We start from the raw sequence: 16,150 nt of genomic DNA on the forward strand, positions 1-16,150 counted from the left end.
AGAGCAGTAGATATGGGCTTGAATATCGATCGAGAGCTGCATGTGTTAGTACGTGATTAATTTAACCAAATGTGAGCTATGTACAAGTGGATGGTGTTTATCCATTTTATTTTGTGGTATTCTGTGTACATAGATACAAAGGTCAGGGAGCTGAAAGTGTACCAAAGCTGATTACGATATTTTTTTTCATATGCTGTTGAAGATTTTCTGCTCCGTTATAGACTTAGGGGCATATTATCAAGGGGGTTTATCTCCGCTTTTTTGGCTTTAAAAGCCAAGAAAGCGGAGATAAAATTATCTCCCTATTACCAAGCTGTCGCTAACTCCAGTTAGTGACAGCTAATAGGAGATAGCGACCATCTTGGGCCCCGCTTTGCATGTCAGTGATATTTATCACTAATGACATGCAAAGTGGGCGTGCCAAGATGTTAGCGACTGGAAACAGTCCCTAACATCGCTATCTCCTATTACCAACTTTTGGAGATATTCTCGCTAAGCGTGAATATCTCCAAAAGCTAACACCTGCCCTGAGCAGTTCTTAGCCATGTTATCCAATGGGAGGTGGATAACATGGCTAAGAGCATTTGCTCGATAATGCATGAATATCGCTGACTTTCCAGCGATATTCATGCATTGCAGCCGTTTTTTATCGCATTTGCGATAAACCTTGCTAATAGCAAGGTTTATCTGCGATAAAAATCGCCGATGTGCGGCGATAATTTTTGTCTCTAAACAAGTTAGAGACAAAAATTATCGCTAGTTGTTGGTAATATGCCCCTAACTTCTTTGTGGATTTTCTGCCCTCCACCTCTGTTTTTGACATTTTCCTTCTCTTTTGTCCTTTTTAGAAAACAATTGAATGTGGACATTATTTAGTGTCTCCCTCTATTGGATCAGGAATTAGACCAGATTTTATTATTTACTAAAGATTCTATAGAACTAATATAACTCTTGCTGGAATATTGTTGTAATGTAACTGAGCATTGGGTTGTCATCTTTATCGTATACATTAGCTACATTAGCGCTTGTATGATGGCCGCTTGACAAGTACTAATATATACTCATCAGGTTGGCCGCTATTTTCTAAATTTGTGTTCAAGGATCGCATTGAATATTTGGCAACAGTGTAAGATGTATTTACTCTGGACAATGGAGATTATTACACATATTAGTTACACGGACATTTGTATGATGGCCGCTTGACAGTACTCTTGTATACACGTTAATATGGTCGCGATATCGTGACATTTGTAATAAGGCCTCTAGATAAGTAATATTGTATACACTACAAGATGGCCACTTTTTTCGAATCTGTGGCCAAGGAACGTATTGAGTTCCATTTTTGTTATGGGACGTTTATTGTATACACTACAAGATTGCTGCTAATTTCGAATCTGTGGACAAGGATCGTATTGAGTGCAATTTTTGTTATGGGACGTTTTTCCCTCGTTGAGCCTTGGTGGTACATCGCTAGATTTTATCTATCACGTTTTATGGTAGAATAGAGTTTGCCCTTGATAATTATTACACAAAGACTCATGACTATACACCAAATATTTTCCCTCAATATAACTGCAGGTGACGATATTTTGGTTTGGGAATACCACTGGAACGTGTTTGATACGACGATTCCCTCATTGAATAATATTCAGTGGCCTATGAGTGGTGAGTGTGCCTATTGGCATCATGGTCCCTTTCTTTATGAACGTTCTTAGTATGATCTAAAGGTTCTACTATGGAGACAGAGGGTAGTTGAGGCCAATGTATCAGATTAGATATGCAGCATTCAAATAGACTGATGCGTTTTTGCCTACTTGTAGCTTAAATATTAAAAAATTGACAGAATAAGAGATTGTAATCTTGGAATGTACAAGGATGAATATATCTTTGATGCAGATATTGTTGGAAATGGTAAATTTTCCTTTCTTGTATCCATCCAGATTGATTTACAAATAGCGTATGCCCACAGTGGGACTGTATGTGAATGTTGAGTTCGTATTTGGATACAACCGTCATAGACCGCGGGACGTTGAACTGCCATCTTTGGTGGGTTATTTTCCTTATTGTTTGGATTCTCACTTGAACTATATGGTGCTCCTCTTTTTCTCTTCTTCTTCTTGTCTGTTTCTGCTCTTTTTTCTTATTTCCCTCTAATTTTTGTTTATTCTTGGTCAACGCGGCTACCCTCTTCTTCTTCTTATCTATAGGATGTGCTTCTGCCTCTGATAATGCTACTGGTACTTTTGAGGTACTCTACTTATATTCACGCTATGTTACTGTAAATAAATTAATTGAGTACTAGCAATGTCCATTAATATTTGTCTTATATATATATCTTTTTTTCTTACCCTTAATATGTAATATTTGTAACATCTTTGAGCTCTATTTTGTTCAATTGCTTTGCTCCCTTCTTCGATAATTTTGATTTTTTGATGTATCTGTTATTATATAGATTAGATCACTTACTTTTATATGGAATGCACTTCGTTTAGAGATGTATTTTCTTTTTAAACAATATAGACTTAAATGGATTTAATTATGTATTTGAATTCACTATGTATATGTATAGAACACTTACTGGTGTATTATTTTACTATTTCCAGCCTTGAAAAAGTCTTTTAGACGAAACACGTGTCAGCAAGTCGTGTGCTGGGAAGTTTTAAGAATACTATTTGGAATAAAGATTATCAAGATTACTACATGGCTTGGATCCTTATATTTTGATGAATACTATTGCTGTTTATGTTGTTTTTGTAGGTTTGGAGTGGGTGTTATGGATAACCATTGATTGTAACACATGTTTATTGACTTACTAGTGACTACAGGTGTGCTGTCTGAGCCCTTTCCTTTGTGCTGTGGTTACATTACAAGTAGTATGCATTGAAGGAACAAAAATTGCCTTATTCCTAATATGAATGTTGTCTGATCTTGTATCACTGTAATTAATCAGCAGCGTCTTCTCACTTTCGACACAATTTACTTGGTGGTATCCCTTGCCTGGCCCTTGTTCCTTAAATCTTGCTGTGGTTTGCTGTTTGGGTTTGTTTGCTTTAAGAATCGGATGGCGAGGAATTATGTTATGATGTATTCTTACCTGTCATTGCATTCTCTTCATGCGGATACAAATCTAGGGTCTGTATTGTCCGAAGGTTAGGCTGACGGCACTCGACTGTTAGCAGTTGTACTGGACTGTCGAGGTGGTCGGATGCCAGGTTGTGTACTACCATTAAACTTACCTGAATTGATCCTGCCTCAAGATTGTTTCCTTCACGAAGCATCACAACAATTTTGGCGATGATCCTTCTTTGTGCTGCACGCTTACTGGATATTGATCCTGCCTCAAGATTGTTTGCTTCACAAAATCACAACAGATTAAATTCTGCTCCTGTGCTGACACAAGGAGAATACACTTTCACACTTACAGAGGAAGCGAAGTGCGGCTATCATAACCAGTAGAGATGGTACATTTGGGCAGCAGTTGCTAGCAGACACTAGTGGAGGTGAATTTCTATTCACAAAATGGCACTACCTTGTAGCCTGGAGGTGTCCACATAGAGTTGGCATAGGCCCATCTACCAGAGGAAAGCTGTAAATTCAGGGTCATTAAACAAATGTTTCTTTAGCACCCTCATTGGGTCGTCTTCTATTGGCTGTGGTCCTCAGCCCTAGATGTTTGTTAACATTGCCCTCTGTGTGCATCCCACTTCTGCCGTCTGTGCAGTATCTCTTCCATGTATCACCAAGCATAAGTGCCACATGCTCACCAGAATAAAGGGGATATCAGATTCTATGGTCATTCAACCATTCATTTCTCTGTTGAGGTCTGATGCTGAAAAACATATAGCATACTGTTACATCTGCTAATGAGTTTGAGAGGATGCACCGCAGTGGCATAGCTAGGGGGGGTGAGGTGGGCAGTCCACCCCGGGCGGCACTCTTTTTGTGGACGGCGAAGGTGAGCAAATAGTGTCTGTCAACTACCACCATCCCTTCCCCCCCCAAGAACAAGTCGTCAGTAGGCCGCCACATCCACCCCCCCACCCGGAACAAGTCGTCCATCGACCACCTCTCCCCTGCTCTTACCTGCAGAACCAGACGGCAAACTTAGGGGTGGCCCCTGGTGGCAGTAGGTCTAGGTATGCCACTGTGCACCAGATGTCCTAAAACGTTATCAGTAATGGATTGTAAAGTTGCATACATCCCCCAATTAAGGCACTGTCACATTAAATAAAGCATTTCTTGTGTTATACACCTTTCCTAAAAAACATACCACCCTTGTTAAATAGTTATGGCGCTGCCCCAGTAAAGTCAAAGCAGCCATTTTGAAAAGTGTTGCTACTATTTTATTCAAAATATAAGGGGCAGATTTACAATAACTGGCGCATCCCCAGGGATGCGGCAGTTATTGTGCGCCGCAGCTCTGCCACCCATGGTGCGCTGCATTTACAATGCAGCGCACCATGGGGCAAAAACGGCACAGATGCGTGATGCATCTGTGCCGTAAAGGTGGCGCATTGCTGGAGTTGCGTCGCAAGCGCGATGCAGCTCCATCAAGGCTCGGGGTGCCATATCTGTCCAATGCTGCATCAAGCCTTACGCCTGCTTCAAGCAGGCGCAGGGTTTTGATGCAGCATTGGCCTAAAAGTGACCGAGTGAAATCTTGTAGATTTCACTCAGCCACTTTTGCAAGGCGCACCTGCCCCGGAACGTACACCCTGCGCCGGAATGCCCACATGTGGCGCAGGGCTTTACAACGTGACGCATCTGCCTAGATGCGTCACGTTGTAAATGGGTCGCAGGGATGCGCCACGTTACGCCGCCGTTGCTTGACGCAACGGCGTCGCAAGTCCGACATAAATCTGCCCCTAAGTATTTTGTTGAGGAGCGCTGCTAATGTCCAACTAAAAGAATAACAGTGTTGCCTCATTCTTGAACTGTTTCTGACAATCCTGGTAGAACGTCCTCAATATATTTCTAGTGCGACTGCAGTTCGCTGGTTTCTTTGTGTCAAGAGTTATTGCCAAACATTGGAAATGTCCATGGTCTATCCTGGATAACGGTGTGAAAGTCTGGTCACTCTCACATGAGTAAGAGAAGGATCATTAGGATTTCTGGGTTGGTGTTGCTTGACACGTGTTGCTTGAACCTCCTTCAAAGACGCATGGAACATAACTGAAATAGAACCAATATCCCATCCCCTATAACACCCATAGAAATAGGCAGACGACTAGTAACATAGCAGGTTTGAGCTATCCTAAACAGAACTCACCCCCCTCTTGAACAACTGTGTGCCCAATGGGAAACTGATGTGAGGTGTACCCTTAAGCCAACAAGAATGGGACTTCATACTATCACAGCCTTAAAAGGTTCCACGAAATTCCAGATTTCACAGAGCTTACCTAACTCTGGCAAGATTAGGGAACATATATGATACTGCTAATACTACCTGCCTCGCTGTTGAAATGAAGCTGCAGACATTAAACACATATTCTGGGACTGCCCCATAGCTACCAACATCTGACTTGAAACAGGCCACAACACCTTGCAGTGCCTAGAAAGTTGTATTCTTGGTCTCTACAAGCGCCCCTAATCAGGGAAGGTTAACAGCTGATCGCTAGACCTGACCCTTCTCCTACCAAGGTGCACTCTCTTCCAAACGTTGTTTACTGGCACGCCACAGTAAAGCATTCGTCTAATGCTGAATTGATCTCTCTCTGTAGAAAGATGAGCAGGGGCCTCAGGAAACGTCCTATAGAAATGCAGTGGGATAAGACTTTAGCCACATTCCAAAACCAAAATTAGGATGGCACGATTCTGCCTTGAGGAAACCCCCTCACGATTCCTGATGCTAGTCGTCACAACAACCATTAATTGTTCAGTTTCTTTGCATGTAACCCAGCTTCATCATTCTAATAGTGTCCAAACGAGCACAGGAAGCAGAAGGACGACACACACTACTCCATGGTACAGGTTTCCACGCTTACCAGATCTGGTATTCTGGGCTACCAAAAATAAGATTAGATCCAAGGCATGCTCCCAGCGAAATACTGTATTCCCATACCACAGGCCAGGTTACAATTTACTTTATTTTTTTTGTATTGCTTGTTCTATTACTTTTTCGTTTTACAACATAGACACATTCTCTATTTCTGTAACTGCAGATCCAATGTGATTCCAGTTTCTGGACTTCCACGGTCCATCTATTACAAAATATTGCAATGCATTCTGTCATGTTTGCATTTAAAATAATTCTTGATGTGTCTAGATAGATGAACGAATAACTTTGCATTTTTTCAACAGGGATCAGCTCAGCCTCAATTCCCTTTTTACCACAAAGCTTTCTTAGGAGAGTAGTCCTTCCCAATCTCGATGCAACTCAAATCTTGGCTTACATTACAAGTAGTTTTCCAAAGAATGGGTAGTAGCGTTCTCTAGATAGAGAAACGTCCACACATTCGTTAGCCTCACAATAATGAGTAGTATAGTAAAAACGTGGAAGTAGTAAATAGCATAATCATAGTTAAAGAATGGGTGCTCAATGACTTCATAAACTGTAACTTTAAGTATGTAGTTTATTGCATTGTATGTCAATGCAAATTAATCTACACTGGGAGTACTATCAGGCCTCTCAAGGAGAGGATATAGGAACAAGTCAGGGCCATTAGGAACCGTAATGTAAACTACCCCCTGGCAGTACAGTACAATGGTACGCATGCCAACACTAAAAAAACTGGCATTGAAATTCCATGGTATTGACCTAGTGAAAGCTAATCCAAGAGGAGGAGATAGAACGATAGCATTGAGAAAATTAGAATCTAGGTGGTTAATTAAATTAAGAGCAGTAGATATGGGCTCGAATACCGATCGAGAGCTGCATGTGTTCGTACGTGATTAATTTAACCATATGTGGGCTATGTACAAGTGGATGGTGTTTATCCATTTCATTTTGTGGTATTCTGTGTACATAGATACAAAGGTCAGGGAGCTGAAAGTGTAACAAAGCGGATTACGATATTTTTTTTCATATGCTGTTGAAGATTTTCTGCTCCTTTATAGACTTACTTCTTTGTGGATTTTCTGTCCTCCACCTCCGTTTTTGACATTTTCCTTCTCTTTTGTCCTTTTTAGAAAACAATTGAATGTGGACATTATTGAGTGTCTCCCTCTATTGGATCAGGAGTTAGGCCAGATTTAGTTATTTACTAAACATTCTATAGAACTAATATAACTCTTGCTGGAATATTGTTGTAATGTAACTGAGCATTGGGTTGTCATCTTTATCATATACATTAGCTACTTTGGCGCTTGTATGATGGCCGCTTGACAAGTACTAATATATACTCGTCAGGTTGGCCGCTATTTTCTAAATTTGTGTTCAAGGATCGCATTGAAGATTTGGCAACAGTGTAAGATGTATTTACTCTGGACAATGGAGATTATTACACATATTAGTTACACGGACATTTGTATGATGGCCGCTTGAAGTACTCTTCTATACACGTTAATATGGTCGCGATATCGTGACACTTGTAACAAGGCCTCTAGATAAGTAATATTGTATACACTACAAGATGGCCGCTTATTTCGAATCTGTGGCCAAGGAATGTATTGAGTCCCATTTTTGTTATGGGGCGTTTATTGTATACACTACAAGATGGCCGCAAATTTCGAATCTGTGGACAAGGATCGTATTGAGTGCAATTTTTGTTATGGGACGTTTTTCCCTCGTTGAGCCTTGGTGGTACATCGATAGATTTTATCTATCACGTTTTATGGTAGAATAGAGTTTGCCCTTGATAAATATTACACACAGACTTATGACTATACACCAAATATTTACCCTCACTATAACTGCAGGTGATGATATTTTGGTTTGGGAATTCAACTGGAACGTGTTTGATACGAAGATTCCTTCATTGAATAATATTCAGTGGCCTATGAGTGGTGAGTGTGCCTGTTGGCATCATGGTCCCTTTCTTTATAAACGTTCTTAGTATGATCTAAAGGTTCTACTATGGAGACAGAGGGTAGTTGAGGCCAATGTATCAGATTAGATATGCAGCATACAAATAGACTGAAGCGTTTTTGCCTACTTGTAGCTTAAATATTAAAAAATTGACAGAATAAGAGATTGCAATCTTGGAATGTACAAGAATGAATATATCTTTGAGGCAGGTATTGTTGGAAATGGTAAATTTTCCTTTCTTGTATCCATCCAGATTGATTTACAAATAGCGTATGCCCACAGTGGGACTTTATGTGAATGTTGAGTTCGTATTTGGATACAACCGTCTTAGACCGCGGGACGTTGGACTGCCATCTTTGGTGGGTTATTTTCCTTATTGTTTGGATTCTCACTTTAACTATATGGTGCTCCTCTTTTTCTCTTCTTCTTCTTGTCTGTTTCTGCTCTTTTTTCTTATTTCTCAATATTTTTTGTTTATTCTTGGTCAACGCGGCTACCCTCTTCTTCTTCTTATCTATAGGATGTGCTTCTGCCTCTGATAATGCTACTGGTACTTTTGAGGTACTCTACTTATATTCACGCTATGTTACTGTAAATAAATTAATTGAGTACTAGCAATGTCCATTATTATTTGTCTTATATATATCTTTTTTTCTTTCCCTTAATATGTAATATTTGTAACATCTTTGAGCTCTATTTTGTTCAATTGCTTTGCTCCCTTCTTCGATAATTTTGATTTTTTGATATTATATAGATTAGATCACTTACTTTTATATGGAATGCACTTCATTTAGAGATGTATTTTCTTTTTAAACAATATGGACTTAAATAGATTTAATTATGTATTTAAATTCACTATGTATATGTATAGAACACTTATTGGTGTATTATTTTTATATTTCCAGCCTTGAAAAAGTCTTTTAGACGAAACACGTGTCGGCAAGTCGTGTGCTGGGAAGTTTTAAGAATACTATTTGGAATAAAGATTATCAAGATTACTACATGGCTTGGATCCTTATATTTTGATGAATACTATTGCTGTTTATGTTGTTTTTGTAGGGTTGGAATGGGTGTTATGGATAACCATTGATTGTAACACATGTTTATTGACTTACTAGTGACCACAGGTGTGCTGTCCGAGCCCTTTCTTTTGTGCTGTGGTTACATTACAAGTAGTATGCATTGAAGGAACAAAAATTGCCTTATTTCCTAATATGAATGTTGTCTGATCTTGTATCACTGTAATTAATCAGCAGCGTCTTCTCACTTTCGACACAATTTACTTGGTGGTATCCCTTCCCTGGCCCTTGTTCCTTAAATCTTGCTGTGGTTTGCTGTTTGGGTTTGTTCGCTTTAAGAATCGGATGGCGAGGAATTATGTTTTGATGTATTCTTACCTGTCATTGCATTCTCTGCATGCGGATACAAATCTAGGGTCTGTATTGTCCGAAGGTTAGGCTGACGGCACTCGACTGTTAGCAGTTGTACTGGACTGTTGAGGTGGTCGGAGGCCAGGTTGTGTACTACCAATAAACTTACCTCAGTTGATCCTGAGTCAAAATTGTTTCCTTCACGAAGCATCACAACATTTTTGGCGATGATCCTTCTTTGTGCTGCACGCTTAATGGATATTTATCCTGCCTCAAGATTGTTTCCTTCACAAAGCATCACAACAGATTACATTCTGCTCCTGTGCTGACACAAGGAGAATACACTTTCACACATACAGAGGAAGCGAAGTGCGGCTATCATAACCGGTAGAGATCGTACATTTGGGCAGCAGTTGCTAGCAGACACTCGTGGAGGTGAATTTCTATTCACAAAATGGTACTACCTTGTAGTACGAAGGTGTCCACATAGAGTTGGCATAGGCCCATCTACCAGAGGAAAGCTGTAAATTCAGGGTCATTAAACAAATGTTTCTTTAGCACCCTCTTTGGGTCGTCTTCTATTGGCTGTGGTCCTCAGCCCTAGATGTTTGTTAACATTGCCCTCTGTGTGCATCCCACTTCGGCCGTCTGTGAAGTATCTCCTCCATGTATCACCAAGCATAAGTGCCACATGCTCACCAGAATAAAGGGGATATCAGATTCTATGGTCATGGTCATTCAACCATTCATTTATCTTTTGAGGTCTGATGCTGAAAAACATATAGCATACTGTTACATCTGCTAATGAGTTTGAGAGGATGCACCGCAGTGGCATAGCTAGGGGGGGTGAGGTGGCCAGTCCACCCCAGGCAGCACTCTTTTTGTGGACGGCGAAGGTGAGCAAATAGTGTCTGTCAACTACCACCATCCCTTCGCCCCCCAAGAACAAGTCGTCAGTAGGCCGCCACATCCACCCCCCCCCCCCCCACCCGGAACAAGTCATCCATCGACCACCTCTCTCCTGCTCTTACCTGCAGAACCAGGCGGCAAACTTAGGGGTGGCCCCTGGTGGCAGTAGGTCTAGGTATGCCACTGTGCACCAGATGTCCTAAAACGTTATCAGTAATGGATTGTAAAGTTGCATACATCGCCCAATTAAGGCACTGTCACATTAAATAAAGCATTTCTTGTGTTATACACCTTTCCTAAAAAGCATACCACCCATGTTAAATAGTTATGGCGCTGCCCCAGTAAAGTCAAAGCAGCCATTTCTAAAAGTGTTGCTACTATTTTATTAAAAATATAAGTATTTTGTTGAGGAGCGCTGCTAATGTCCAATTAAAAGAATAACAGTGCTGCCTCGTTCTTGAACTGTTTCTGACAATCCTGATAGAACGTCCTCAATCTATTTCTGGTGCGACTGCAGTTCACTGGTTTCTTTGTGTCTAGAGTTATTGCCAAACATTGGAAATGTCCATGGTCTATCCTGGATAACAGTGTGAAAGTCTGGTCACTCTCACATGAGTAAGAGAAGGATCATTAGGATTTCTGGGTCGGTGTTGATTGACACGTGCTGAGATTCAGCCTACAAAGGTTCAGTGCCCCGGGTGCCGCTGTCAAATGCCAGAGGCCATTCAGCTGTGTGCTGCTTAGCAATAGAGCACTTGGCCTGGGTGCATGTTGGTCGAAAAGACTGAATTTTCCTACTTCATACTGATTCCCGGAGAGCTGGTGCATGGTTTACTTGCAGGGGGGATTGGATGCAGAGTCTTAAAATGTTGCTCAGATGTGCATGGATTAGAAGATTTGGTGTTTGGGTGCTTCGTTTCTATCAGGTCTTGTGCTGACATGTAGTGTTTGCTGGCTGTCATGTGCTATGAAGACTTGGGGGCATATTACCAACAAATAGCGATATTTATCGCTAAGTAGGATTAGCTGCAATATTTTTATCGCCGCACATCACCGATTTTTATCGATGAAATAACTTGCTATTAGCAAGGTTTATCTCAAAAGCGATAAAAATCCTGGCGTTAGCAGCGAAATGCGTGAATATCGCTGAGAATACAGCGATATTCACGCATTAGCGATGAAATGTTCTTAGCCATGTTATCCACCTCCAATTTGATCACATGGCTAAGAACTGGTCTTGGCAGGTGTTAGTATTTAGAGATATTCGCGCTTAGCGCAAATATTTCCATCGCTACGCCTGCCTTGCTAATAGGCGATAGCGACGTTAGCGACTGCTGTCAGTTACTAGCGGGTTGGGTACACCCACTTTGCATGGCATTAGCAATAAATACCACTGACATGCACAGCGGGCCCAAAACAGCTCGCTATCGCCTACAAGCTGGGCTAACTGCTGTTAACGACAGCTTTTTAATAGAGCGATAGAATTATCGCCGCTTAGCGGCCGGAAACGCCCGCTAACGCTGCGATATTCGCCTATCACCCTCCTTGGTAATATGCCCCTTGGTGTGCTGCTAAGATGAGGGAGCTCAGGGTACTCTAGGTGCACCAGTGCTTGGAACTTCAAGCGCCCCACAAAGCCAGCTTCTTTCCTTCCCACCTAAGAAGTCTATGCTCAGCACTTTCAAGAACCCATGCCAGCATCACTTGGATTACTTGCACTCCATTATCAATCCTTTCGTTTTTCGTTTTTCAGTTTACTTTGAAATAAATATTTGTTGATCAACATACCCTTATTCACCTTCTATTTGTCTCTGAAACCTATCCACTGTTCACCATTGTGATATATAATTTCCACTTAAAAATACAACATTTTCCAGAAATCTTTTGAAACTTGTAAATGAAAAGTGGCTAGAGGGAAGACACCTCAACAACTATTTGTAGTTGGTTTTCAAAGCTAAGCATGTGTTTTGCTTGCAAAGACAAAAAGGCCCTCAATCAAACCCCGGACCAAATAATTTGGCCCCGGAAGAAATATTTGCGAATACTCATGCATTAGAGGGATGAATTAAGAATGTCCCCATTGCACTGTATATAATAAACCCAGTGGTTGTGAGCATTCTTATTAAGCAACAAGATAAAACATTGGCCCTAATTATGAGTGGTCCTTTTTAATACCTGGAGTTCCCCACTCTGAATTACGATTTTTGGGCGAACAAATTTAGAAATAAAGCTTATCAGGATGATTCCTGCATGTTTCCCCGATATTTCACCGAAGGACAGAGGCCACTTTAAACAGGGGAAATCTCAGACTGGAAATTCATTCACCAAGAGTTGGCCGGTTGAATTTATAATTAATTTATAATTTCGTTGGGACCTATAAATATTATCACGGACCATCAGAATTACTAGACTACTCGTAATAAGGGCCATTGTCTTAAAAATAAATGGAAAATAAAACAGATCACATTAAATTCATTTTTCTGCTCTACCCTTCGGAATGAAGTGCTATAATGAAATATCTAGGTGTAGGTTTCACAACAGACCATTGCTTCCTTTGGCGAGTAGCCCTTCCATAAAGATTCGCCTGTTTCCAAGGGCTCAGCTTTTATGTAGCTGACACGAGTTCCGTCTCGAGCAAAATCCGCCACAGCTTTCAGTGTCAGGTTGAAGGCTGCACAGCCCGTCCCTCTGCAAGGCTTGGGCATCAACTCCACCTGGCACGACGAGAGGGCTATGTTTGGAACCGGATGTATCGAGCTGTCTAAAAATGCATTAACAATTAACTTCATGAAAATACAAGAATATATAGAAATCATCAGCAAACATAACATTAATGAAGGAATAAGAAAACACATGTGCGGCGATATATACCTTCTCATTTATAAGACTGCATGATTCACATATATAGAATTCAAACCTTCAGGAAGAGCCTCAATACCTGGTCCCGCCCCAGCGCCTTGAGACCCTCACGGGTTAGTAGCGCACTTTAAAATACCCTGATTGATTGATTGATATGTAAACATTTCTTCATTTTAAGTTAGATGGTATTCATTTTATAAAGACTGAGGGCAGTGGCGTAGCGAAACTTGAGGGGGCCCCCTGCAAAATACATGGAGGGGGCCCTCCTCCCATTCTCCGTGCCAGTCTAGAGCTCTCAGGCCAGCGACCCGCCATACTGCAGGGGATGCCTGGGTTGTTGTTACGCCACTGTCACCAATGCAGCCCTTATAAGTAACACTGGATGGTGGAGTCTAAGGTTGGGCTTAGTCTGTCAACAGGCTGTCATAGGTGGTGGTCCATTCATTACAGGGCCCCTGCCATCAGTAGGCTGGGATTAGTAGACAATAGCAATCAGAGGCATTGCATAGCTTCATATACACTGTGACCCCAATTCCATCACAGTCCGTCTCTCTTTCTCTCTCTCTCTCAGTGAGTCAGTCTCTCTCTCTCTCTCTCTCAGTCAGTCAGTCTCTCTCTCTCTGTCATTCAGTCTCTCTCTGTCAGTCAGTCTCTCTCTCTCTGTCAGTCTGTCAGTCAGTTGGTCTCTCTCTCTCTGTCACTCTCTCTATCTCTCTCTTTCTGTCAGTCTGTCAGTCAGTCAGTCTCTCTCTCTCAGTCAGGCAGTCTCTCTCTCTCTGAGTCGGTTTCTCAGCCAGTCAGTCTCTCGGTCAGTCAGTATTCAGTCTCTGAGTCAGTCAGTCTCTACTCTCCTTCCACTCTATCTCTCTCTCTCCATTCTCTCTCTCAACTCTGTCCACTCTATCTCCACTGGGTCTCTCTCCACTGTCTCTCTCTCCACTTTCTCTCTCTCTACTCTCTCTCCACTCTCTCTTCACTGGCTCTCTCTGTCAGTCAGTCTCTACTCTCTTTCCACCCTATCTCTCTCTCTCCATTCTCTCTCTCAACTCTGTCCACTCTATCTCCACTGTCTCTCTCTCCACTGTCTATCTCTCCACTGTCTCTCTCTCCACTTTCTCTCTCTCTACTCTCTCTCCACTCTCTCACTCCACTGTCTCGCTCCACTCTCCCCCACTCTCTCTCTCCCTTCTCTCTCTCTTTCCACTCTCTCTCCACTCTCTATTCTCTCTCTCTCTCCACTCTCTCTTTTCTCTCTCTCCACTCTCTCTCCTCTCTCTCTCGCCCCTCTCTCTCCACTCTCTCCACTCTCTCTCCATTCTCTCTCCACTCTCGCTCTCTCTCTCCACTCTCTCTCCATTCTCTCTCCACTCTCTCACTCTTCTCTCTCTCTCTCTACTCTCTCTCCAATGTCTCCAATCTCTCCTCTCTCTCTCTCCACTCTCTCTCCACTCTTGCCACTCTCTCTCTCTCCACTTTATCTCTCCACTCTCTCTCCACTGTCTCACTCTCCACTGTCTCTCCACTGTCTCTATTCTCTCTCCACTGTCTCTATTCTCTCTCCACTCTCTCTCACTCTCTCTCCACTCTCTCTCCACTCTCTCTCGCCACTCTCTCTCCACTCTCTCCCTCCACTCTCTCTCTACTCTATCCACTCTCTCTCCACTCTCTCTCTCTCCACTCTCTCTCTACTCTCTCTCTCAACTCTCTATCTCCCCACTCTCTCCACTCTCTCTCCACTGTCTCCCTCCACTCCCTCCACTCTCTCTCCACTGTCTCTCTCTGTCAGTCAGTCTCTACTCTCTTTCCACCCTATCTCTCTCTCTCCATTCTCTCTCTTAACTCTGTCCACTCTATCTCCACTGTCTCTCTCTCCACTGTCTATCTCTCCACTGTCTCTCTCTCCACTTTCTCTCTCACTACTCTCTCTCCACTCTCTCACTCCACTGTCTCCCTCCGCTCTCCCCCACTCTCTCTCTCCCTTCTCTCTCTCTCTCTACTCTCTCTCCACTCTCCCACTCTCTCTCTCTCTTTCCCCACTCTCTCTCTCTCCAATCTCTCTCTACTCTCTCTCCACTCTCTATTCTCTCTCTCTCCACTCTCTCTTTTCTCTCTCTTTTCTCTCTCCTCTCTCTCTCCACTCTCTCCACTCTCTCTCCATTCTCTCTCCACACACTCTCTCTCTCCACTCTCTCTCTCTCTCCACTCTCTCTCCACTCTCTCTCCACTCTCTCTCCACTCTCTCACTCTTCTCTCTCTCTCTACTCTCTCTCCAATGTCTCCAATCTCTCCACTCTCTCTCTCCACTCTCGCCACTCTCTCTCTCCACTCTCTCTTCACTCTCTCTCCATCTCTCCAATGTCGCTATTCTCTCTCCACTCTCGCTCTCTCTCCACTCTCCCTCCACTCTCTCTCCACTCCCTCTATCCACTCTCTCCACTCTCTCCCTCCACTCTCTCTCTATTCTATCCACTCTCTCTTCCCTCTCTCTCTCCACTCTCTTTCTACTCTCTCTCTCCACTCTCTATCTCCCCACTCTCTCTCCACTGTCTCCCTCCACTCTCTCCACTCTCTCTCCACTCTCTCTCCACTGTCTCTCTCTCCACTCTCTCCCCCCACTGTCTCTCTCCACTCTCTCTCTCCACCCTCTCTCTCTAATCTCTCTCTTCTCTCTCTCTCTCTCTCTCTCTCTCTCTCTCTCTCTCTCCACTGTCTCTCTCCACTCTCTCTCGTTCCACTCTCTCTTTCTCTCCACTCTCTCTCTCCAGTCTCTCTCTCTCTCCACTCTCTCTCTCCACTCTCTCTCTCTCTCCACTCTCTCTCACAAAGTACTGTGCACTTCCATGGGCATCCGCAGAAATGTTTCCAGGGGGGGCACATTTTTAACTTCATCAAAATCCCGCTTGCTCCCTTCTTCTCTTTACCTTGTACCCTTCTCGCCCTCCCCCTTGCACTCTTCTCCCCCTCCTCCTTGCATCCTTCTCCCCCTCTGCCTTGCACCTTTTTCTACCTTGCACCATTCTCCCATCTCCCCCGGCCCTCTGCCTTG

General features: G+C 42.7%; 1 protein-coding gene across 1 annotated transcript in view; it reads right to left on the reverse strand.

Annotated features, from left to right (window-relative positions):
• Window positions 1-16,150, reverse strand: part of LOC147732932 (von Willebrand factor D and EGF domain-containing protein-like) — a 1,979,930-nt gene that overhangs the window by 1,448,664 nt on the left and 515,116 nt on the right. The window contains exon 8 of the mRNA XM_086955141.1: window positions 12,789-13,006. Coding sequence (XP_086811267.1) covers window positions 12,789-13,006 — 218 coding nt within the window. The remainder of the gene's footprint in view (window positions 1-12,788; window positions 13,007-16,150) is intronic.

Source organism: Lissotriton vulgaris, chromosome 2_1, assembly GCF_964263255.1.
Source record: "Lissotriton vulgaris chromosome 2_1, aLisVul1.2, whole genome shotgun sequence".
NCBI lineage: Eukaryota > Metazoa > Chordata > Amphibia > Caudata > Salamandridae > Lissotriton > Lissotriton vulgaris.